The 26,272-nt window shown below is 32.9% G+C and overlaps 2 protein-coding genes across 4 annotated transcripts in view; one reads left to right on the top strand and one right to left on the bottom strand.

The window, feature by feature from the left end:
* LOC143229943 (laminin subunit alpha-like) overlaps positions 1–9,190 on the top strand; it is a 30,049-nt gene extending 20,859 nt beyond the window's left edge. The window contains exons 12-14 of the mRNA XM_076462826.1: positions 3,348–3,501; positions 6,845–7,078; positions 8,739–9,190. Coding sequence (XP_076318941.1) covers positions 3,348–3,501; positions 6,845–7,078; positions 8,739–9,004 — 654 coding nt within the window. The 3' untranslated portion in view covers positions 9,005–9,190. The remainder of the gene's footprint in view (positions 1–3,347; positions 3,502–6,844; positions 7,079–8,738) is intronic.
* LOC143229947 (EARP-interacting protein homolog) overlaps positions 8,594–26,272 on the bottom strand; it is a 42,498-nt gene continuing 24,819 nt past the window's right edge. For all 3 annotated transcript variants that reach the window (XM_076462833.1, XM_076462834.1, XM_076462835.1), the window contains 6 exons: positions 22,024–22,174; positions 21,451–21,547; positions 18,132–18,268; positions 17,855–18,022; positions 11,192–11,359; positions 8,594–10,136 (listed from right to left, as the gene is read on the bottom strand). In XM_076462833.1, coding sequence (XP_076318948.1) covers positions 9,971–10,136; positions 11,192–11,359; positions 17,855–18,022; positions 18,132–18,268; positions 21,451–21,547; positions 22,024–22,174 — 887 coding nt within the window. In that variant the 3' untranslated portion in view covers positions 8,594–9,970. The remainder of the gene's footprint in view (positions 10,137–11,191; positions 11,360–17,854; positions 18,023–18,131; positions 18,269–21,450; positions 21,548–22,023; positions 22,175–26,272) is intronic.

Genomic DNA, 26,272 nt, shown 5'->3' on the forward strand with positions numbered 1-26,272 from the left:
TTAATGTTCGTTTTGTAGATAGTATCTGATTCATTTGTTGCTAAGTGCAAAGCCACAAAATAAGCTATCTGTGCTGTGCCCACCAGGGGTATCAAAACCCAATTATTAGCAACATAACCCTTCAAATTTAATGCTGAGCCACTAGGAGCATTTATTAAGGTTTTTGTTTATTATATAATTGTTGTTGACTTTTCTGCTGAACAGGACACATTGGTTTTTTTTTATTAAAATATTGCTTTGAATTCTTGAGTTATAGTGACTTTTTATATATAAGTATCCAATATAAGATTATTTATAGACTTGTTAGGACACAATGTCATTTTGACAATAAGGTTAGTACAAAAATAGCTTTATTTTTCTCCAGGTAATAATAATGTAAAAACTTCAGACAATGTTTCATTATTGCAGTTTCATAAAGAATTCTAGTGGTACAAGCCGTGATGAAGCTGTGATATAAAAACACTGGTTGAAATGAAAATCATATTTTTATTACTTTCAACCTAACCTAAAAGAACAACAAGAGACATTCTAGTTCATTAAGCCTGTTCCAGAGGCCAACCACCTTCTTAGAAAATAAAGGTGTCTTAGGTGAAGATGACTTCTACCCTGCTTAAATTTGTGTTCCATAGTCTTACCAATCTCACCATTAAATTAAAATAAGTCATGCATCAACACTTTCTATTCCCTTTACAATCTTAAACACCTTAATCAGATCCCTCCAGATGTCATCTTTATAGCCCTTCTCTGAACCCTTTCCAATAATTCAATGTCCTGTTTGAGGTAAGGAGCCCAAGGCTGAACATAGTACTTCAAATGTGGCCTAAATTAATTATTATAATGCCATTATAACCACTTTAATCTTCTATTTATTATTTCCATAGATACAAACTAAAATCCTATTTGCCTTGCTACCAGTACATTGGCTTAAGAGACTGATGAAGCAGAACACCAAGATCTTTCACTTCCACAAGTGTTAAGGTTATTCCCATCAAAATTGTATATGTGCATTATCTTGCATTCATTATAATTAAGTCACCTGCCAATTATACACCCAGTTCTTAAATGACTTTATATATCTACAAATGGATTAAATCTCCTTGCTATTATCCTCAATATTCTCAACTTCAACAGGATGTAACTTACATTTAACATACAGAGCCACTCTTTAGTAATATGTCCCTTTTAAATAAACTATAACCATATATTTTAAAGATATTCCTGTCACCAGAATTACTACTTGCATTTAACCAATGTTCAGTTATTACCATTACATCAAATCTCCTGCTCTGACCAATGATCTAAAGCCATATATTTTATTTAACATTTAACCAATGTTCAGTTATTACCATTACATCAAATCTCCTGCTCTGACCAATGATCTAAAGCCATATATTTTATTTAACATTTAACCAATGTTCAGTTATTACCATTACATCAAATCTCCTGCTCTGACCAATGATCTAAAGCCATATATTTTATTTAACATTTAACCAATGTTCAGTTATTACCATTACATCAAATCTCCTGCTCTGACCAATGATCTAAAGCCATATATTTTATTTAACATTTAACCAATGTTCAGTTATTACCATTACATCAAATCTCCTGCTCTGACCAATGATCTAAAGCCATATATTTTATTTAACATTTAACCAATGTTCAGTTATTACCATTACATCAAATCTCCTGCTCTGACCAATGATCTAAAGCCATATATTTTATTTAACATTTAACCAATGTTCAGTTATTACCATTACATCAAATCTCCTGCTCTGACCAATGATCTAAAGCCGTATATTTTATTTAACATTTAACCAAATGTTCAGTTATTACCATTACATCAAATCTCCTGCTCTGACCAATGATCTAAAGCCATATATTTTATTTAACATTTAACCAATGTTCAGTTATTACCATTACATCAAATCTCCTGCTCTGACCAATGATCTAAAGCCGTATATTTTATTTAACATTTAACCAAATGTTCAGTTATTACCATTACATCAAATCTCCTGCTCTGACCAATGATCTAAAGCCATATATTTTATTTAACATTTAACCAATGTTCAGTTATTACCATTACATCAAATCTCCTGCTCTGACCAATGATCTAAAGTCGTATATTTTATTTAACATTTAACCAAATGTTCAGTTATTACCATTACATCAAATCTCCTGCTCTGACCAATGATCTAAAGCCATATATTTTATTTAACATTTAACCAATGTTCAGTTATTACCATTACATCAAATCTCCTGCTCTGACCAATGATCTAAAGCCATATATTTTATTTAACATTTAACCAATGTTCAGTTATTACCATTACATCAAATCTCCTGCTCTGACCAATGATCTAAAGCCATATATTTTATTTAACATTTAACCAATGTTCAGTTATTACCATTACATCAAATCTCCTGCTCTGACCAATGATCTATATTTTATTTCTTATACTTCTAACATTGCAACAATAAGTTTAGCTTAACATTAAAACTAACTTTATACATTGTTCTTACATTATATATCTCTTTCTATGTTACTTATATTATTATTATTTATTTTCATTATTCTGTCTTCCTCCCTTGTATAATCCTAGCTTAAAGTTGCCCTGTGTACAAGCATGTACCCTATTTAAATGTAAACCATCTATTCCAAAAAGTCCCTTTTACCCATTGAACTAATCCCACAAATCCAACCAGCCAAATCTCTCTTCCTTAGATATAAACCTAAGCCTAGTATCCAGTCCAAGTCACTTAATTATAATGTCATTCCTGCTGTTAAGTCTTAGCAGTATCTTCAGTAGAATTCAAGTTATTATGACCCTTTTCTTTGTCAGTGCCTTGTACTTCAACTATGCTCCCCTGACCTAGCCTATCCTTCCTTACAAAATTAGCCTCTGTGTGAAAATGAGTGTGTCACTACAATCACCCTTTACTATATATACCTGCTCTGTCTATTATATTCTCTACCCATGGAGAGGAATTTTTGTCATTTCTAACTTTATTATTAAAATGTTTAAATCCCTTCCATATGCACTACCGAGAAACAGCAAAATAAGCCATAATGCCTTTGTATGTTCTTCAAGTGTCAAGATAATTCTTAAACTTACATGAACATATTGTTTTGAAACTTTATAACAAATAACCCACTTCTTACAAAATAATTGTTTTGAGACATCTTGAAAAAAATTATTGTAAATGTATGACTGACAAAATTTTATACCTGAGGATGGCAAAATATAATAAAGTTTTTCCTTATTCAGTCAAGTTACCTCTAAACTTTTATAATGGCTGTTTGCTGTTAGTTAATAAGTTTCTAAATCTAATACTGTTTCTGACTCTGTTAGGATGTTGTGACTCCTTTCCCTGGCTGTATGAGAAATATCAGAGTTGAAGATGAAGTTCTGAAGAAGCCAAAACTAACAGAGAGAGTTGAACCTTGCTCTGATAAAGTTGAAGGTGGAACCTACTTCCCAGTTTCTGGAAGCTACATTCGTCTTTGTGAGCATGGTTTTTAATGATTTTAATATTTGCTCTTTTTCATTTGTTTGCTTGATGTAAGGCTCCAGCCTTATCACAAGTAATAAGAGAATACACAATTCAGTTCAAATTGGGCTTGACTATGTACCATTCTTAAGGATAAAGAACATTGTTACTCTCATGATAATTCAGCAAAATATATGTCAGATCTTGGTTTAATAGTAGAAATCTAAATGCTTTAAATTAAAATTTAAAGAATAAAACAAACAATTATACAAATTTCCCTTGTTTACTCGAGTTTCCACACATCATACAAAGATGACAACAGAAAGAAAAGAAAAATATTCCTTTGTCATTAATAAACATTTTCTATGGCTATGTTTCAATTCAACACAAAAATATGATACCCTGTTTAGGAGATTGTAGTTGGATGTTAAATGATTTCTTGAACCTACATATATTTTTTTTTAATATCATACATTGTTTAATCCAGCTACTCTTTGAATAACAGACTTGATTACATGTAGGGTTCTAGCAGAGTACCCGATGTTACTTGGATGAAAATGATTTAGATATCCCATGTTGTTTTGGTTAAATGAACCATATTAATGTTTTTTGGGGTTTTTTTTTTGCAAAAAAAACAACAAAAATCTAAAAGATTTCTTTACCTAATTAAATGTTTTGATCAAAATCAATAAAAACAACATTGTGCTAAAAGAATACCAATTTGCTAAAGCTATTTTAATCATAGTAAAACAAGGTACGTTGCTTCTCCTTCTTGAATGACATTTCCAGTTTCCAAAACAAAATTCCTAACTTTTCGACATCTTGATTTCTGCTGTGTGGTCAACTGTTGCAGCATATTTTAACTTTATTATCATTCCATTTAATAAATAATTTGTTTATTATCTTCTTCTTGTAACACAACATAAATGAAAATTTGCTGATAACCTAACGTTTTATGTAAAGTCATTGTATAGCTGAACCTTATGTGTACATGCAAACAAACCAAAAGATATGGTTGAAGCAAGCCTGTTTAGTTGAGGGAGAGTGTATGTGTGTGTGCATGTTTGAGGAAAGACCAGCTTTTTTTTTAGTTAAAAGGAGTTGGAGATTAGTCATAAATGTGTAGAAGATAGAGAGAAAAAACACAAATGATGGCTTCACGAAGTTCTTAACTCATTTTAATGCATAATTGCTTATGGATAAAATTATTAGAAGTTCTCACACAGGGAAGAAACTTAGGTCATAACCATTAATTGCACATTTGCAAAAAAAAAAACAAAAAAAACTGTTTGTCCTGTTTGACAAAAATTATCATATTGGTCACTTTGGTTTCCTAACAACCTTAGAGGCTGTGGTCACATAGCCCATGTTACTTCCAGTACAGTTCTAGCTGTACCCTCAATTTAGAGTTTATATATTTTAATGTGTGACCATGCATAAGGAACAGGCACACAAAGATGAAAGAAATCTAGAAAACCCTCTTATCCTCTCTATTTACACCAGTTACAAATGATACAACCATCAGTAACTAATGGGTTTACCTACAGTATATTTAATTATATGTGTAAAAACAGTTGGTGTAGGTAGAGAAAGCTATATGTAGAGGAACAAGCAATGTTTTGACTTTCTTCGGTTATTGTCACGTTCACTCCTCTTCACACAGATTTCTCTATCCATACCAGCCATATTTACATGCATATTTTTCTTTACAAGTGGGTTTTCTTGTCATCACAGAGTATTTTTAATTGAATTACTTTGTTTAATTACAAATAATTTAGATTTTGTAACCAACAAAGTTGTAGACCCACAATGAGAATGCTAATCTCTACTAGCATTTATTCAGTTATTACTTTAAAATCAGTGAGGATATTAATGTCTACCAGCATCCATCCAGATATTTATTGAAAAACAGCAGGATATTAATGTGTACCAGCATCCCTCCAGTTATTTGTTAAAACAACAACAGGATGTCAATGTCTACTCACATAACATTTCTACAGTTATTTGTTAAAACAACAACAGGATGTTAATGTCTACTCACATAACATTTCTACAGTTATTTGTTAAAACAACAACAGGATGTTAATGTCTACTCACATAACATTTCTACAGTTATTTGTTAAAACAACAACAGGATGTTAATGTCTACTCACATAACATTTCTACAGTTATTTGTTAAAACAACAACAGGATGTTAATGTCTACTCACATAACATTTCTACAGTTATTTGTTAAAACAACAACAGGATGTTAATGTCTACTCACATAACATTTCTACAGTTATTTGTTAAAACAACAACAGGATGTTAATGTCTACTCACATAACATTTCTACAGTTATTTGTTAAAACAACAACAGGATGTTAATGTCTACTCACATAACATTTCTTCAGTTATTTGTTAAAACAACTGGCTGATCCTGTAACCAGTTCTGGTTCTTGAAAATCAATCATCAGTCAGGGTCATCATGGCATATTAAGTCAATCATCAGTCAGGGTCATCATGGCACAGTAAGTCAATCATCAGTCAGGGTCATCATGGCACAGTAAGTCAATCATCAGTCAGGGTCATCATGGCACAGTAAGTCAATCATCAGTCAGGGTCATCATGGCACAGTAAGTCAATCATCAGTCAGGGTCATCATGGCATATTAAGTCAATCATCAGTCAGGGTCATCATGGCATATTAAGGCTCTAGTGGCTAACTCTTGTTACCATCTGAGCTTTAAGTATGAAGTTTCAAAACCTCCAAACAAGTGTGATCTTCTCACTTTTAAAAACAATGTTCCACAACCAATATACCATGGAGCTACCAAGGAGCTATGTGTTCTAAAAATTCAGCACCTGTGCTGTAAAAGGACCCAAAACTACAACCCTCACATTATAAATTAATTTTTCAGACAGTTCAAGCATGTTGCACATAAAGCATTTTGTGATACTAAAAATATTTGCAGATCTAGTACAAGGAAAACTTTGAACTAAAATATTTGGTTAAACATTTATAAGTAACATGACCAATTTTTATCATTGAAAACATGTGGCCATACCTTAAAATGACACTCACTTCTGAAGAAAAGTCAAATATCCACATTCAGAAAAGCAACGTATGGATTAGGGAAGGATTGAAAGGTTTCAAATCTTACAGATGATGATACTGACAGTTTATAACTTGACTAATTATATATATAGTTTTGTTGAAACATGAATGTCTTACTCTTATATACTAAGGTGGTAGATCTTATGTTGTCAATAACAAAAAACACTGCATTTAGGGTCTCTGTTATCAATAACAAGAACCATAACATTAATGCAATATTTTAAAGAAATATTAGTAAGTGGCTTTGTTTGTTCCTTTTGCAGATGACAGCTACAGAGTTGGACAAAAAGTTGCTATCCGTATAGATATCAAACCAAGGCATAATTCTGGTATTATAGTTGCTGTCCACAGTAGCTATGACTTCATGCTTCTACAGATGGTCGAGGGGAAGGTAATGTTCAGCGTAGAGAATGGAGCTGGTATCATCAGTGTCACCTTTGAGCCAATAAATGGAAACAGCTACTGGCTGTGTGATGGCTTCTGGCATAACATCCAAGGTAACGTTTTAACTAGTTTGTAATGACAGCTACTCTTTTTTTCATTCCTTATGTACTTCTGTTAATAACATTTTAACTAGTTTGTAATGACAGCTACTCTTTTTCATTCCTTATGTACTTCTGTTAATAACGTTTTAACTAGTTTGTAATGACAGCTACTCTTTTTCATTCCTTATGTACTTCTGTTAATAACGTTTTAACTAGTTTGTAATGACAGCTACTCTTTGTCATTCCTTATGTACTTCTGTTAATAACGTTTTAACTAGTTTGTAATGACAGCTACTCTTTTCATTCCTTATGTACTTCTGTTAATAACGTTTTAACTAGTTTGTAATGACAGCTACTCTTTGTCATTCCTTATGTACTTCTGTTAATAACGTTTTAACTAGTTTGTAATGACAGCTACTCTTTGTCATTCCTTATGTACTTCTGTTAATAACGTTTTAACTAGTTTGTAATGACAGCTACTCTTTGTCATTCCTTATGTACTTCTGTTAATAACGTTTTAACTAGTTTGTAATGACAGCTACTCTTTGTCATTCCTTATGTACTTCTGTTAATAACGTTTTAACTAGTTTGTAATGACAGCTACTCTTTGTCATTCCTTATGTACTTCTGTTAATAACGTTTTAACTAGTTTGTAATGACAGCTACTCTTTGTCATTCCTTATGTACTTCTGTTTATAACGTTTTAACTAGTTTGTAATGACAGCTACTCTTTGTCATTCCTTATGTACTTCTGTTAATAACGTTTTAACGAGTTTGTAATGACAGCTACTCTTTTTCATTCTTTATGTACTTCTGTTAATAACGTTTTAACGAGTTTGTAATGACAGCTACTCTTTTTCATTCCTTATGTACTTCTGTCAAACCTTCTCTCGTAACAAGTAATCTAGTGAATAAAAGTAAAATCCTCTCATCAAACAGCATACTTTATAGATGATTTAGTTAATTCTTCATGATGAAGAAAGATAAAATGGGCAACCACTGCCTATTACAGCATGCCTTTTGTGGAGAAAATACTGGACGACTAACTTACAAAAGTAAGAGTTGGAAAAAGACAATGTTTTGAAAGACTTCCACTTTCAAGTCGAGCTAGGTCTCAAAGATGAAAGTCTTTCAAGACACCTTTCTTTTATGACTGAGCTATGTTAGTCCCCTAAGACAGTCTATTCACACAGAATAGCATTCTGAATGTTGTGTACAGATAAATATTATGAAACAAAAATGTTCTTTTAATATGAATAAAGTAGTTGATATTACCTTTATAAGAATCTTTATGGAGTTTTATTAACATTTATGATATTTGACATGCTGTATACCAGTTAAATAATAGAAAATAAGACTAAAAGCTGTTCAGACAAATTAAATGCACTGATATATATATAATCTAAGTAGCTGTGAACCATTTAATATTAAGTTAATAGTAATATAATGTTTCTTTACTTTGTGAATTCTTATTATGAGATTATTTTATCTTGTATTATTGATACAAAGAAAACCAAACGCTGGGAATTTTTGTTCATGCATTTATCAGGTCTAATCATAAGTTGTTAAAATGAATTAGACATTGTTACATTTTCTATAAAAACACAAATCCTTTGAAGTATTACAGATGTTGAGATATCTGGATAATTAATACAATAATGTTCTCTTATAGCCGTGAAGACCAAGAATGTGGTTACGCTCAGCATTGATGGACATTCTAGTACTCCTGGTATTGGGCAGGCTGGTGTATCTTCAACCGACACCAAAGACCCCTTATACGTGGGTGGGGTACCTGACCCGACAGGGCTTCGAGGAATGAATACCATGCAGAACTTTGTAGGATGTATGCGCTACGTGGAGTTGAATGGTGTTATACAGAAACTTGTTGATGGCAGGGCATTTGGAAATGTGACTCTCAACTCCTGCCCAACCATTTAACCACAACACTTGCTTTCTTCGTCAGAAGGAAGTTTGACAAACAAATCTTTTCTGCTTTAATAAAAACAGGATTTCAATACTTCAGCTTTTCAAATCCTGTTTCTTTCTTAATATAAGACTGGTCACCTTCTGTAAAACCACCAGTCTTTACTTTTCATTTTCTCAATAAATCAGTCAGCAGCATAACCAAGGTATTTGTTTTATCTTTTACACATCACCATTCATGATTCGAGTAGCAAAGGGTAATGTGGTCTTTTTATAGAAACTATACATTTGGAACTAACATTTGCAGGAATAAAGTGTTTTATTTCTAACCAAAAGTATATCAAAAGATCAATTACTGGAGAAAGTAACATAATTTGATAAAGTTAAGTTCTTTTTATCTGTATTAAGCAAGCCACAAAGTAAATTAAACCAACTAATGAATGTTTGGATACCTTGATGTCCCAGACAGAAACAAAAAAACTTAGCTAAAAGCAAATAAGGGTAATTTTTATCCAAAGAAAAATACATTTTTCACTTCCCAGAAACTTGACTTATAAAGAACAGGGAAATGACATTTGCTTGAAATACAAAAAGTGTCAAGCTTCCTTACAAGAGGACGTAACTGTTCCTTTGAACAAAAACTTTAGGAACTCTGGAAATTTTAAAGGGGTAGCCTGTGATAAAGTGTGACATTGTGATACATAAAGTACATTCCAGACACAAGGGTTAATTTTCACATGTTCAATGAATTAAGTACAGGTTTATAACTATTACTTGCAATAGACGAAAATGTTTCCAAATTTTTGACAGGAAGCTTCTAAAAGTTAAAAGTTTTTTCAGTTGTTATCATTACTTTCTAACCACAACTTCCATCTGGCTGTATGATATTTTAAGAACACTTTCCCTGGACCATGTCACTGATAATAAAGTGCTGAACATCTCCTAAATTATCAACCAAACTTACATCATGCAACAATAAATTTAAAGTAGTATTCTATATTTCTCTGCCCGAGGGACTTTGTTCAAAACGAGTCTTCCGTCGTAGCTGAGAGAAGCAAACAACCATGGATCGACACTGGACCATTCTGCTGCATAAACACTATCTTCATGCTCTTCATAAGTTGCTATGATACCATCTTCGAGATTTCTGCACAAATCCCATAAAAACACCATGAATTAAAATCACCATCTTATTACAACCACATACACTACCCTAACCAGCAATGATACAATAAGTATTTATTTATCAAAAGGAACTGATACTAAAGTAAACTGGTACTCCAATATACGTATATATAAATATACCAGCAATTTAATTATCTAATTCACTGTACATCAAGAAGAAACTAATATTCAAGTTTCTTAAACTGTTCATGAAGAATCACTAAAATAAACTGTACATCTGTACCTCTATTAAGACCAGTGCAGCTACTGAAGTTTCTCTATCAAACAAACAGACATAAAATAAAACAATTATTTTAACTACAGGAATACTGTTCTTTCAGTTACAGAACTGATTATAACAAAACTGTTACTATATAAAGTAACCACATCATCACTGAACACCAAAAAACATTAGTTACAATGTTACTTGATAGCAAATATACAAATATCACACAAACAGTGAGTACATCACTCACTACAATTATTACACTGTCACACAAACAGTAAGTACATCACTCTCAACAATCATTACACTCACTAAAACAGTAAGTACATCACTGTCAACAATCATTACACTCACTAAAACAGTAAGTACATCACTCAACAATCATTACACTGTCACTAAAACAGTAAGTACATCACTGTCAACAATCATTACACTGTCACTAAAACAATAAGTACATCACTGTCCATTACACTGTCACTAAAACAGTAAGTACATCACTGTCCATTACACTGTCACTAAAACAGTAAGTACATCACTGTCAACAATCATTACACAGTCACTAAAACAGTAAGTACACCGTCTGCAATCCTTACATAAAATAATATAAATACATCATTATAATCACATATATTGACAAAGCTGAATATGAAGGATACAATTAAAACATATTTCTATCTAAAACAGGCACAACAGTTAAAAATCCAACAACGAACAGTATGAGAAAAGCTGAATAATCTGAAGATTCTGAGATTCTGTTCAAACTCAGTTCCCTTTTGTTGTATCTACATATCATGTTTTATAGCATTCATCACCTTTCCTTAATGTTGTCTTCGTGACCATTCAGGCTCTCTTCTTCTTCTACCAGGTGGCCAAAAGGTTCAGAAGAAATTGATACAACTCTAGATAATACTACCCTTGAATCACTACTTGATGATAGTACCAGCTGATCATGAAAGTGGTTGAATCGAACACTCCACACCCTGAAAAATAACCAATGACTCACATTAATTTTGTTTAATATACGACTACGTGCTGGTGAAGAAAGAACATACATGCAGTGAGTAAGTCTTTGACACCAGTGGAAAATACAAATTTTGGTTTAGTCTGGAAACATAATCACAGAACAGTAAGACTGAATTAAAAATGATATCCAATAATTAGCCTGGACAAATAATTAAAATCATGGGAAAACATAGGACCTATTGGTATATCTCAGCTGTTTCATCCTCTAAACTATTAAGAAATAAATTTTTAAAAAAATCTTATCATTTGTGTAATTATGAAGCTTTTTTTAACTTATTTAAATATACTGCCTTTACAATAGTTGAAGATAACTTATTCCAATGGCCAAACACACTGCTAGAAAAATACAATCGTCTTAGCTGAAGATGACTTCTAACCTACCAAAATAAAAATTTGTGTCCCTTAGTTCTGCTATTTTCACTATTAAATTCCCCCAACTCTTCTTTTTTCAGGAAAAAATTAAAAGTTTGAGAGGTTTCAGCCTCTCATCATATGACAATTCCTCCATTCCATGCACTATTCTTGTAACAGACTAAAACAGTAAGTACATTACTATTCTAGTAACCTTTCTCTGAACTTTTTCCAACAATTCAATATCTTTTTTGAGATACAGAGTCCAAGATTGAATACAGTGTTTCAAAGAGTGTTTAACAACCAGTTTATACCATGAAGTTATAACATCTTTAGGCTTCTATTCAATATTTCTATACATACAACCTAAAATCCTATTTGCTTTACCACCAGCAAGAGAACACTACTTGGATGACTTCAAACACTGATCAACCATTACACAAAGATCATTTTCTTTCATAAGACTGTTAAGGGTATTTCCATCCAAATTATAAATCAAATTATGGTAAGCCACATGCAGTATCTTCCATTTATTATAATTAAAACCTATTTACTATTTACTTTCCCAAGTCATTAAATGATCTAAATCCTTTTGTAAATCAGCAGCATCCTCTTCACAACCAGCAACATCCAAGACCTTGATATAATTTGAAAATTTATGTAATTTATTGACTATTTCTTCATCCACATCACTGATTTAAAACAAAAAGAGCAAAGGACCTAAAACTGAGCCCTGAGATACCCCACTTTTGACATTAATCCAGTTTGACTAAACTCCAACATTTTTCTATCCAATGAATTATCCCCCACACCTATAGAGATAAATTTTTACAAGAATTTTATGTGGCACCTTGTCAAATGCTTTCTGAAAATCCAAACACATCAAATATACAACCTTGCTCTCAATCTACATATGCAGTAACCTTTCCAAAACACATTAAAAGATTTATAATACACGTTTTTTCCTTAGTAAAACCATGTTAACTAACTAATAAAATTCTAATCTTTGTCAAATGACTTTAAAAAGTATCTTTTATCAGACTTTCCAAGCCTTTTCCCATAACTGATGTAAGGCTAATGGGTATATAATTACTGGGACAATTTTTATTACCTCCCTTGAAAAGAGTGGTTACATTAGCTAACTACCAGTCCTCTGGTACCTTCCCACTATTCAAGGACCAAAAGAAAAAAAGAGTAGCTAGTGGATATCATATCCAATTTTCAGCCACTTTCAAAACCCTTGTGAAAATATTATCTAGGAATGGAGCATTATCATTCTTTATATTTTTCTGCTCAGGATTAATGCAGTCACCTTGTTCAAGTTTGTTTTTGTCCATCAACTGTTCAGGATGTGGAATACTATTTACATCTTTATTAGTGAAAACTGAATAAAAAATTTAATAACCCACCATCTCATAACCGTTAGATATGACCCTTCCTTTACAATACCTCAAGAGTCCTAACCCCAATCCTAGCATTGTGTTTACCCTTTATGTATTTAAAGAAATCCTTACTGTTAATTTTTACATTTTAAGTCAACCTTTCCTCATACATCATTTCTGATATTCTAATTTCCTGTTTAACCAATGTTTTTTGATATTCTATAATCTTCTAAGTCTCCTATGACACCAGTCAATTTAAACTTTTTAAAATTATACTTTAACTTATCTGTTAAATTCTTTGTGTATCAGTATCACCAAATAATTCACCTGCCCAATTCACAACAGATAAGTCTTGTTGCATCCCTTCAAAATTTGTTTTCTGAAATTTATAACCACATTATCATTATTCCTTATCGCTACATGTATCAAATTATTGAACATAATGGAGCAATGATCACTTGTACCCAGATGTTCCCCAATTTTTACTCTCTGGATCATTTCTATATTTGAAGTTAACAATAAATCTAAAACAACATTGTTTCTCGTATGTTCTGTGACTAATTGGTGAAGAAACCATTTAAACAGTTTTCAGAACCTTTTCTCCCTTATAATTTGACTCTATCATTTCTCAATTTATATGACTGAAATTAAAACCATCCATACTTGTGACTTCATTAACAAATGAAATCATAATATCATTGTAAAGTTTCCCACTAATTTCATCAGGATCATTTGGTGGTCCATAACAAATTCCTACTAAAAGCCTTTTCCCTTTAAATCTACTAACAGACACTCAAACAGATTCAATCTCTTTGCTATTATCTTTGATATCCTCAACTTCAACAGGATGTAACTTACACATTACACATGAAGCCACTCCTCTCCAGCTATTTACTACTCTGTCTCTATTAAATAACCTATAACCATGTATTTCAAAGAAACTTCTGTCATTAAAATCATCTATGTTTAACCATGCTTCAGTTATTCCCATTATATCAAAACCTTCTATTACTACCAGTGTCCTAAAGTCATCTATTTTATTTATTATACTTATAGCATTACAATAGCAACACTTAAGCCTATTCTTATAATTACTTCTGTACACATTTCCTGTGCTAAATTTTTATCTGCCTCTTATTCTTTTTGCATTTAGTTTTTCTGGTCCCTGAACACTGTCTAATCTTAGTTTAAATCTGTTTGTTTGTCTTTTGAATTTCGTGCACAGCTATTCAAGGGCTATCTGCCCTAGCCATCCCTAATTTAGCAACATAAGACTAAAGGGAAGGCAGCTAGTCATTACCATCCATTGCCAACTCTTTTACCAATGAATAATGGGATTGACCTTCACATTATAATGCCCCTATGGCTGAAAGGGTGATATGGGGAATTGAACCCGTGACCCTAAGATTACGAGTCAAACGCCTTAACTCAACTGGTCATGCCGGGCACAGTTTAAATCTTCCCTTACAGCTGAGTTAATAGTCTTAGCAAATAAGCCAGTCCCTATCTTATTTAAATGTAAATTATCCACTGAACTGATCCTACAAGTTAAATCAACCAATCTGTTAATCTTTACATCTGTTCAAGTCTAATATTTGGCCCAAGTAACCTACTTATAACTTCAACCCCATAATTAATTCTGGGCATTATCCCTCACAAAATTAGATTACTGCCATTTTTTTAAGTGCCTTTATCAACCCCTTGTATTTATATGATTCTGTTATTTCCCACAGTCTACACTTTTCTTTATCTGTTGCTTCTACTTTAATTATGATAGCTTCCACCATTCCATCCAATCTACAAACTCTACATACAAATTGCACGTCTTCATTACTAACTTCCTTAAAAGTACATGCCAGTCCCAGGTTCACAAATAAACCCCCTTATTTCACCAATTACACTTAACAAATTGTGAATGCTTACCTTGTATACCAGTTTTAACTATTCTATTTATACATACAGACTGAACATAAATACTCAGTATCAGTATAAGATGATAGACTTTAATACTGAACCTAGAAAAATAATAATAATTACAGAACAAAGTATAAGGTGAAACGCTTTTATACTAAACCTAGGAAAAATAGTATTTAAAGACTTTAATATTAAATCTAGGAAAAAACTGAAGGTTTAATACTTAACATAGAAAATAATAATTACAGAATTGAATACAAAATTAAATTAAAAGTTTTAATACTGAACCTCTAAATAATTATAATGAAAGAACAAAATGTGAAAGTAAAGGCTATAGTACTGAATTTATCAAAATAATATTACTCACAGAAAAAACGTATAAAATGAAAAACATACACTAAAGGTGAAAATCCATAGTCTTCTTAACTCGCATCCATACATATTTTTTTATTAGGTTAGAAAAATGTTGAAAAGGAGTGAATAAAACTAAAACATGATAATATTCTAATGAAGAGAAACTCATGAAATATTCTATACAAGTCATGAAACAACGAGTTAAACTATGAAGCAATAAAAGATTATTCCATAAATTCATAGGTTGTGATTATGTAAATACTGTGAAAATTTATGAAGAATTGGAGCTATGTACATGAAACATACATTATTAATTCCACCTTTATGAAACGAATCTTCACCAGAGTATAGATACACATAAGTGTGAAAATTCTAATTTGTTTTCATTCAGAAACATAGTTCCAAAGAGGACAACCTACATATGTCACCATCAAAGAATAATATTGATGTTCTGAATTACTACATGAAATGTATCATCCCTCATTCTATCATTGACAAAACAAATTGTTTATCTAGAAATCACAGCTTTGTTTTTATTCTTAAGAACAAAGTTACATAAGGGACTACCTGTGCTGGGCCTACCACAAGTGCTATAGCACTTGAAGGTATTATAACATCAGGTAATACAACTGAAGACTTCTAACGCTAATTTTTTTTAAAATAAAAATCATCCACATTGTTGTGTTTTATCAGATTACTCATGATTTGAAATGGTAGAAAGGTTGTATTTAAAGTAATAACAAATGAAACAGATATATGTGTGGGTTAAGTCTCAATGTTAACTTCTACATTATTATTTTCCATGAAGTTTTAAAGAGAATAAATGAAATATCAAAGGTATTCAGCTACTTAGTAGTTACTGATGTAATAAATCTGGTCTTGAATGTTCACTGAAGTTGACTTTGTTTTTTAAGTCAGTTAATATTTTGTATTATCATTAGCAAAAAAATTCCTCAAACCTCAAAAAACACATGCAAAATATTAAAATAACTTACTCAGAGTTAATATATCTTTTTAATGATATCAAATAATTATCTGTCTGTTTTCATGGAATTTTTGTACTGAATTTTACAATAAATTAATATTAGGCATATCTTCCCTTACCCTAAATTCTTAGTCAAAATCATATCAACCCTCAAATGGGTCAAAGGGCACATTATGATGTATAAAAGAATTGATTTCAAAATTTAATTACACAGCTCTACTTTCAGTGCATGTAAGTAAAACTATGCATCACTATTGTGAGTTATTATTTTTTTGGTCTATTGAAATGCATCTTTAAAATCTACAAAAATTAACTTGTATTCACCTTCCACATAAAAACAAACAAGGCTTACAGTGAGGCTTAGCAAGTGCAATGCATAAGTGTAAATTTCATAACACGTAAATACTAGAAATCATTGTTTTTCTAATATCTTTTACTTAATGTTCTATACTTTAATAAACATAACTAAAATTTAAGTACTTGTGAGTAAATAGAAATTATATATATATACATGTGTGTATGTTCATGAGCACTTACACACTTTGTAACTTATGCTATTAAATTTCAATCACCCTACCAAGTTTGTGGAATTGGCTCAGACAGTACAGAGCCATTATTTTGTACTTTTTTAATGTAAAACAATTCTTGTTTCAACCACTATACTGTAATAGCTGATAATTCTTCACCCATCACATTCTTGAATTATGATAAACTCTGTGAGAATGCTTTGGTTATTGCATCACATGAATGACTCACTGCTTTATGATCAACAGGTTTGTGCTTCAGTTGCTAAAATAAAAACAGAAAATGTGTGAAAAGTGGTCAGTGCTTGAGAGGATTGAATATTACTATTCAAAAACTACAAATTTCCTGATCAGTAGAAATCATGCAACAACATATGAACCATCTCACCAATAAAATATATTGTCATGCACATAAATACAGATATTCTTTATCAATATAAATCATGTAAGTGTAAAATCACATGAAACACCTGATCAACTGAAAATATATAGTCATATATCTAAAATTACAAACACTCTTTATGAATAAAAATCTTCTAATTGTACCAATAACTATTTTCTCACATCACAAGAAAATAGACAAGTTAAAAAAAAATGGTACATGTTTCTGATCAGACAAACCCATGCAGCTGTACTAAAAAATATATATTTCTTTTACTTTGTATACTGGACCTTTCATTGAAACTATAAGCAACACATATGTGTAAAAACCAGTATATTATTTCTGGTATATCTACAAATGTTCATTATAAGTAACCAAAACATTTAGATAACAAAAATTTAAATAATAAAACGTAAAGCCAAGTATTTTTGAAAAATTTTCAATTCCTGAAAAATGAAGTTCCACTTTCTGAAAGTTTCAGGTATTCATTTCCTTTATGTTCCTAGAAATGAAATTATAAAAACTAGAAACACACCTGTTGAAAAAATGTCAGTACTTACCAGTGAGAATGATGTGACTGCACAAGAACTGGTGCACCAGGACTGCGAATATCCCAAAATTTCGTATGGCAGTCATCACCACAAGTTACGAGAAAATACTGACGATTTGGATTAAAGTCGAGCTCTCTCACAAGCTGTCCATGAGCACTCTCAATCACCCAGGACTGTCTGTTGGATAAGAAAGATTAGTTCAAAACTAAGATCACACATAACTAATGTACAATAAGAGCTGGAAACTGTCCCTGAAATATCCAAAAAAAGAAAACTGAACACTCACTGCATGGTACGCAGATCCCATCCACGAACACTGGTATCAACAGCAGCTGCTACAATGTTACAATTCTGGTGAGGATTCCAACTTGCTGCATTTATTTGAGGCTTCCCTTTCATGTCAGCAGAACCTGTTGCTACAATCTAAAGAAAAACAGTGACACATTTAAAAAATACACTTGATACCAAAATATACAGTAAAAATAATTAAACTCACATATATATATATATATATCACACCTTCTAAACAAAGTGTTTCTATGACTGTATGATGTTGTACCTACTAAACAAACTGTTTCTATGACTTTAATGTTGTACCTTCTAAACAAACTGTTTCTATAACTTTAATGTTGTACCTTCTAAACAAACTGTTTCTATGACAATGATGTTGTACCTTCTAAACAAACTGTTTCTATGACATTGATGTTGTACCTTCTAAACAAACTGTTTCTATGACATTGATGTTGTACCTTCTAAACAAACTGTTTCTATGACATTGATGTTGTACCTTCTAAACAAACTGTTTCTATGACATTCATGTTGTACCTTCTAAACAAACTGTTTCTATGACATTGATGTTGTACCTTCTAAACAAACTGTTTATATAACTTTAATGTTGTACCTTCTAAACAAACTGTTTCTATGACATTGATGTTGTACCTTCTAAACAAACTGTTTCTATGACATTGATGTTGTACCTTCTAAACAAACTGTTTCTATGACTTTGATGTTGCACCTTCTAAACAAACTGTTTCTATGACTTTGATGTTGTACCTTCTAAACAAACTGTTTCTATGATTTTGATGTTGTGCCTTCTAAATAAACTGTTTCTATGACTTTGATGTTGCACCTTCTAAACAAACTGTTTCTATGACTTTGATGTTGCACCTTCTAAACAAACTGTTTCTATGACTTTGATGTTGCACCTTCTAAACAAACTGTTTCTATAACTTTAATGTTGTACCTTCTAAACAAACTGTTTCTATGACATTGATGTTGTACCTTCTAAACAAACTGTTTCTCTGACATTGATGTTGCACCTTCTAAACAAACTGTTTCTATGACTTTAATGTTGTACCTTCTAAACAAACTGTTTCTATGACTTTGATGTTGTACCTTCTAAACAAACTGTTTCTATGACTTTGATGTTGCACCTTCTAAACAAACTGTTTCTATGACTTTGATGTTGTACCTTCTAAACAAACTGTTTCTATGACTTTGATGTTGCACCTTCTAAACAAACTGTTTCTATGACTTTGATGTTGCACCTTCTAAACAAACTGTTTCTATGACTTTGATGTTGCACCTTCTAAACAAACTGTTTCTATGACTTTGATGTTGTACCTTCTAAACAAACTGTTTCTATGACTGTATGATGTTGTACCTTTTAAACAAACTGTTTCATGACTTTGATGTTGTACCTTCTAAACAAACTGTTTCTATGACTTTGATGTTGTACCTTCTAAACAAACTGTTTCTATGACTTTGATGTTGCACCTTCTAAACAAACTGTTTCTATGACTTTAATGTTGTACCTTTTAAACAAACTGTTTCTATGACTTTGATGTTGTACCTTCTAAACAAACTGTTTCTATGACTTTGATGTTGTACCTTCTAAACAAACTGTTTCTATGACTTTGATGTTGTACCTTCTAAACAAACTGTTTCTATGACTTTGATGTTGCACCTTCTAAACAAACTGTTTCTATGACTTTGATGTTGCACCGTCTAAACAAACCGTTTCTATGACATTGATGTTGCACCTTCTAAACAAACTGTTTCTATGGCTTTGATGTTGTACCTTCTAAACAAATTGTTTCTATGACATTGATGTTGTACCTTCTAAACAAACTGTTTCTATGACTGTATGATGTTGTACCTTCTAAACAAACTGTTTCATGACTTTGATGTTGTACCTTCTAAACAAACTGTTTCTATGACTTTGATGTTGCACCTTCTAAACAAACTGTTTCTATAACTTTAATGTTGTACCTTCTAAACAAACTGTTTCTATGACATTGATGTTGTACCTTCTAAACAAACTGTTTCTATAACTTTAATGTTGTACCTTCTAAACAAACTGTTTCTATGACAATGATGTTGTACCTTCTAAACAAACTCTTTCTATGACATTGATGTTGCACCTTCTAAACAAACTGTTTCTATGACATTGATGTTGTACCTTCTAAACAAACTCTTTCTATGACATTGATGTTGTACCTTCTAAACAAACTGTTTCTATGACATTGATGTTGTACCTTCTAAACAAACTGTTTCTATAACTTTAATGTTGTACCTTCTAAACAAACTGTTTCTATGACATTGATGTTGTACCTTCTAAACAAACTGTTTCATGACATTGATGTTGTACCTTCTAAACAAACTGTTTCTATGGCTTTGATGTTGTACCTTCTAAACAATCTGTTTCTATGACCATGTTCTATCTAATCAACAACACCTTAGGTGCAAAAAAAATGTGTAGCCAAAAAAGGACTGAACATAAGATTAAACTAACAAAATCAAAATTGAGACACAAACTGCTTAAAAGTTGGTAATGAATAGTAATCATCCACCTCCATGATAATTTCAAAAACCTTGTGCTACACTCTGATAATGTAATTTGCTTGGCCTAACCAATACTTATATATCTGTACATCCTTTCACCCTATACCTTTGCTGCTGTAAACCAGCTCTCTCCAACACAAATGACAAAAAAGGGCCATTTTTAAGTAGGATTAAGTTGTAGTAACACCTTTAGACTGATAGCTCATGTAACATTTTCCATATTGTTACACTCATAAAAGTGGTCAAATTTGAGCAGTTTTTGTTGAATAATTCAGTCCATATTACACATATTTAGACCAAACATGATACACATGTGTAAGTTTTAAAGATCTATCAGTGCACTAAATTTGAAAAAAAAATCTACACAAGTTGTTTTTCTACCAAAGAAAATTTCTATACAATCGATGCAAAAAAAAAAAGGGAGAGATGAAAAATTCAATCAAAATTAAAGATTTTAGATCTTGTGTATTTCTAACAGATTGTTTAGATTTTAGATCTTGTGTATTTCTAACAGATTGTTTAGATTTTAGATCTTGTGTATTTCTAACAGATTGTTTAGATTTTAGATCTTGTGTATTTCTAACAGATTGTTTAGATTTTAGATCTTGTGTTCTTCTAACAGATTGTGTAGATTAATATTACACAGCTTATTTTAGAAAGCTGACAATATCTATCAGTTAATTTACTTTAATCTCTGTTTCCTTGGTAGTAATATCACACAAAAGAACCCAAGTATCAACAATATTGATCAGTTGACTTACTTTAGCTTCTGTTCCATTAGCATTGATGTCCCATAGGAGAAGTTTATTATCCACAAGAGACACAAGCTGATTTCCTTCACAAGGGTGCCAAATAACACTGCAATTAGACATCATTGTGGTTCACATAAAACAGGTCAAGCAGGAATCTTCAGTTAAACTGACAAACTGGGGTACTTTGACTATGATAAAGCAGATAAATAAAATAAATATCCAGCTACCAAATGAAACTCATGAAATGTGATCAGGATATAGTGAAAATGTACATAAAATGTAATTAGAATTAAAACACATTCTTCCAGAATAAAACATGAAAATGATTCGATTGGGATTTGAAAATACAGAAATTTGTAAATTTTCCCTTTTTAACAATACAAAATCCATACATAGAAAATAAACTTTTAAATTACCATATGAACACTATAAAAAACAAAATGTTTCTCAATGAAAACTTATCAGTAATCCTGAAAACACCATGCATAAGTTAAAGGAAAAGCTTTCAGGTTTATTTAAAAAGAAGCATGGCTAAGCATCTAGAGATTTTATGTAAATGAAAATATTTATTTATGGATTTACCTTTTCACTTCTGACCCATGATGACTAGAATCAAGGGTGGTTAGCAGCGTGAGAGGAGAATAAGAAGAACTATCATCACTCACTACATGATCTTCTAATGTTGTAGGAATTTCCCAGAGGGCGCTGTCCATCTCACACTTACCTTGAGGAGCTGAATATAAATACATTTCTTCATAAACAAACTTTTTAACAGATGTATTTATGTATTTGCTCTAAATTTCTTTTCATTTTGAAACAAAGAATATTGTAAAAGTTAGGGTAAACAACAAATTCAAGTTTATATTTTGGTCAAAGTGAAGTTACAGAGCAAAAGAGCTTGGGTAATTCGTTCAAAACAACTGAATATATTGTTCCAGGTTTATTGTTGACTGCACAAACAACACTAACAAACCTAGAAAAAGGATAACAATAAACCTGAATATCCAGCACCAATAAGTGACAGTTTTGACACTGAATCAACATTTTTACCAGAAATTTAAAATACATAAATCATAACAATAAACTTGGTAAGTTGCAACAAGAAGGTTAAGAGAATTGTACTAAGTAAAGAGAAATATATAAAAATATATGTATGTTGTTAAACATAAAGTTGCACAATGGGCTTTCTGTGCTTTGCCAACCATCAGTATAGAAGCTTTATGTTTAGCATTAAAAGACTCAGACATACTGGTATGTCACTTTATAAAAATTATGAGTTTACATTACAACAAATTCAGACACTTAATCCCAATAAGTGTGTGAAAAAATGATAAGAATTGATTGATTGATTTAGTGTTTTATAGCACAGAGCAGCTAGGCTATCTGCAACAAACCTCTGGTAAAAAAGTAAAAATAAAGTAAATGCAGTAAAATTCATAAAAAGAAATGAAGGTAAAACAAAACATCATTGAAAAACAGAAAAAGCATAAAACCAATGTTGACATCCAGTCTACAATGTTAAGAAACTACAGTAAGAGAAGTTGTAAAGGACTTTCTGTAGCATAATGGTAATGATCATAACCCACCAGGAAGACTAACAGGTAAGTACAAGAACCACCACCAGTCACCTGAAGTTGGTCTTTCCAGTCCTGGTTCTGGGTTATGTGCCATTATGGCCAGTATCAAAAGGTAAAGTAATAAAAGTGTTAAAAGACATGCAGCAAAATTGTAATACTACCTCGCCAGGACAACTAACGGGTAGTTCAAACAGCAGTGTTAGTCACCTGAAGTTGGCCTTTCCAGTCCTAGTGTCGAGTTATTTAATGTTATGGCCATTTTCCAATTTCAAATTGAACTAGAGAGATTGTGACTCTTAAAAGGGAACCACAATTAAAAAGGTGTAATGGCCATTAAACAACTAAAATCTTTATCAAGGTGGACAGTGTCACTGTCACCAATAACACTGTCTGATGTAATGGACAAACCTTGGGACAGAACATGTTTAAAATGGTTCTGTCGTTGAGAGTCGTAACGATGGCAAGAAAGTAAAATGTGGCTTATAGTGATCTGACTGTTACACATACTACACATTGGTACATCAGTTCCAGATAAAAGAAAACAATGAGTTAAAAAACTGTGACCAATGCGTAGTCTAGTTAGAACAACTTCCTCCTTCCGGAAACTTACGGAAGCTAGATGGCAAAAGTCCAACATAAGGTTTTATTTGTAAAAGCTTGTTGTCGCATTCCTCACTCAAAGTCGACTGCCAGCTGGCATGGAGCTGAGCCTCGAATACAGGACCATAGTCCATGTATGGAATAAACACAGTAGTGATAGTGCCAGAGCAGATAGATTTAGCTGCCATGTCTGCAAGCTCATTCCCGCGAATACCAACGTGGCCTGGTATCCAGAAAAACTGGATAGAAGTAGATGTTAATGAGAAATGGGCCAGTCAGTTTTGAATATCAGCGAGAACAGGGTGTGAACCAACGTGAAGCGATTCCAAGGCCAGTATAGAACTAAACGAATCAGTATAAATAGTGCAGTCGGAGTACTTCTCAGCTTCAATATGATCCAGGGCAAGAGATATGGTGTACAGTTCAGCAGTGAACACAGAAGCTGTAGAGGGGATTCTGCGAGCAACCACCAAACCACAACAAACCATGGCAGAGTCATCTGATTTGGAACAATCCGTATAAATTGGAATAAAAAGATTGTTCGAAAGATGTTCAGTAAATAAAAGACGATACTTCCAATAGAGAGTATCTGCCTTTCTCAGATGACTTAAAGAAAGTCACATTTGGGGACTGTAATACGCCATGGTGGGATGGGCTGACCAGTGGATTCTGCAATGTTATCCAAGGACAGACCCAATTCATCTAATTGCGCCTGCACGCAAAAGCCAAAAGGAGCAATAGCAGATTATCTGTTCTGAAAACGTATGGCCCACTGAGGAAGGAAAACACATCTCCAGGTGGTATGCTTTGGTAAGGAACGAAGTTTCGAAGAAAATTGTGAAGACAGTTGCAAACGGCAAAGGTGCAGAAAAAATTCATGAGTTTCTACGTATAGGCTCTGAACTGGGAAGGTGCAGAAAGCTCCAATACAGAGCCGAAGTCTTTGATGATAAATGGGGTCCAGCATCATTAAGGCCGAGGGTCTGGCTGAGCTATAAACCAGTAATCCATAGTCGAGTTTCGATCGAATAAAAGTACGATATATCTTTAACACAGGACATCGATCCACCCCCCCAACTGGTGGTAGAGAAGACACGGAGGATGTTCAGTGCTCTTGTGCATTTGACCCATAGCTGCTTTAAGTGTGGTATAAAGGTCAACTTACGGTCAAAGATAAGCCCAAGAACCTGGTCTCAGGGACCACAGGCAGCAAAACTTCACCGATACGAAGTTCAAGATCAGGGTGAATATCCCGTTGGCAGCTGTATGCTGTGGTCCACTTCAGTACACGATCAAGGGCAGTTTGTAGTTGCTGTTCAATGTATCCCATGTTCGACTACTAACACGAGATGTGAAAGTCGTCAACATAGAGCCCGCTTGCAACAATAAGAGGGAGTTGTTCAGTGATGTCATTAATCTTTACACTGAAAAGTGTGACACTCAAAACAAAGCCCTGAGGGACTCCAAGTTCCTGTAGAAAAGAATGGGAACGTGTTGAACCCACAGGGACTTGGAATCTCCTGTCCATTAAAAATGTTTTAATAAAACTTGGCAAATGGCCACATAACCCATACATATGGAGGTCTCGCAAAATGCCATACCTCCATGTTGTGTCATAAGCCTTCTCAATGTCAAAGAATATTGATACAAGATGTTGTTGTTTGAGAAAGGCTTCTCTGATTGACATTTCAAGTCATATTAGGTGGTCCATGGTAGAGTACTGTCGTCGGAACCCACACTGGGTGGGCAAGAGGAGGTTGTTTCATTCGAAGAACCAAGCAAGTCGAGCATTAACCATCCTCTCTAAGGTCTTACAGAGACAGCTCGTCAAAGCAATTGGATGGTAGTTTGAAGGAATCTTGGGATCCTTCCCAAGCTCAGAGAAAGGTACGATAACAGCCTAACACCAGGCATTAGGAAAAACATTTTCCTGCCAGATCTGGTTAAAAACACAATTACAAAAGTATCAAGAGAAGCAGGAGAGAAATAGCGCAGCATGTCATAGTGTACATCATCAGGTCCAATAGATGTACTGCCAGACCGATGAAGGGCCATTTTCAGTTCCACCATTGTAAAGGGACGATTATAGTCAAAGAGACAGTCAGTTCAAAAGAAAAGAGGTAAAAGCTCTGCCCAAGTCTTGATGGCCAAGAAGGTGGAGGAACAAGCAGAAGTGCTAGATACCTGGCAAAGCTTACACCTGAGTATCGGCAATGCTCCGGACATCAGCTACTTCTTGGCCATCAGAGAGTAAGATCAAGAGGGGGACAGAATTGTAGTGCCCACCGACCTTGGAACCGGTGGTAGAAGATATGCCAGTTGTAACTTAATCCAAGATTCGTTCTGGCTTTGACGTCTTACCAACCTAGCATGTGCACAGGCCTGCTGGATAGCGATGTAGTTTGAAAGTGTGGGATATCTGTGGAAAGTATCCCAGGCCCGTTTTTGACCCTTTCATGCCATGTGGCAGGCAGAATCCCACCATGGACGAGGATATAGTGGAAAACGTGTTGAGGTTTTAGGAATACATTGAGCAGCTGCTTCTATAATACAGTCAGTTACTGCTGTCACACAGTCGTCTATTGATGGCTGACAAACGATGGCAGGATCAAGTTCTACAAGTTTTTTAAGTGAAAGTGGACTAGTCTGCCTGA

This window comes from Tachypleus tridentatus, chromosome 10, assembly GCF_004210375.1.
Source record: "Tachypleus tridentatus isolate NWPU-2018 chromosome 10, ASM421037v1, whole genome shotgun sequence".
NCBI lineage: Eukaryota > Metazoa > Arthropoda > Merostomata > Xiphosura > Limulidae > Tachypleus > Tachypleus tridentatus.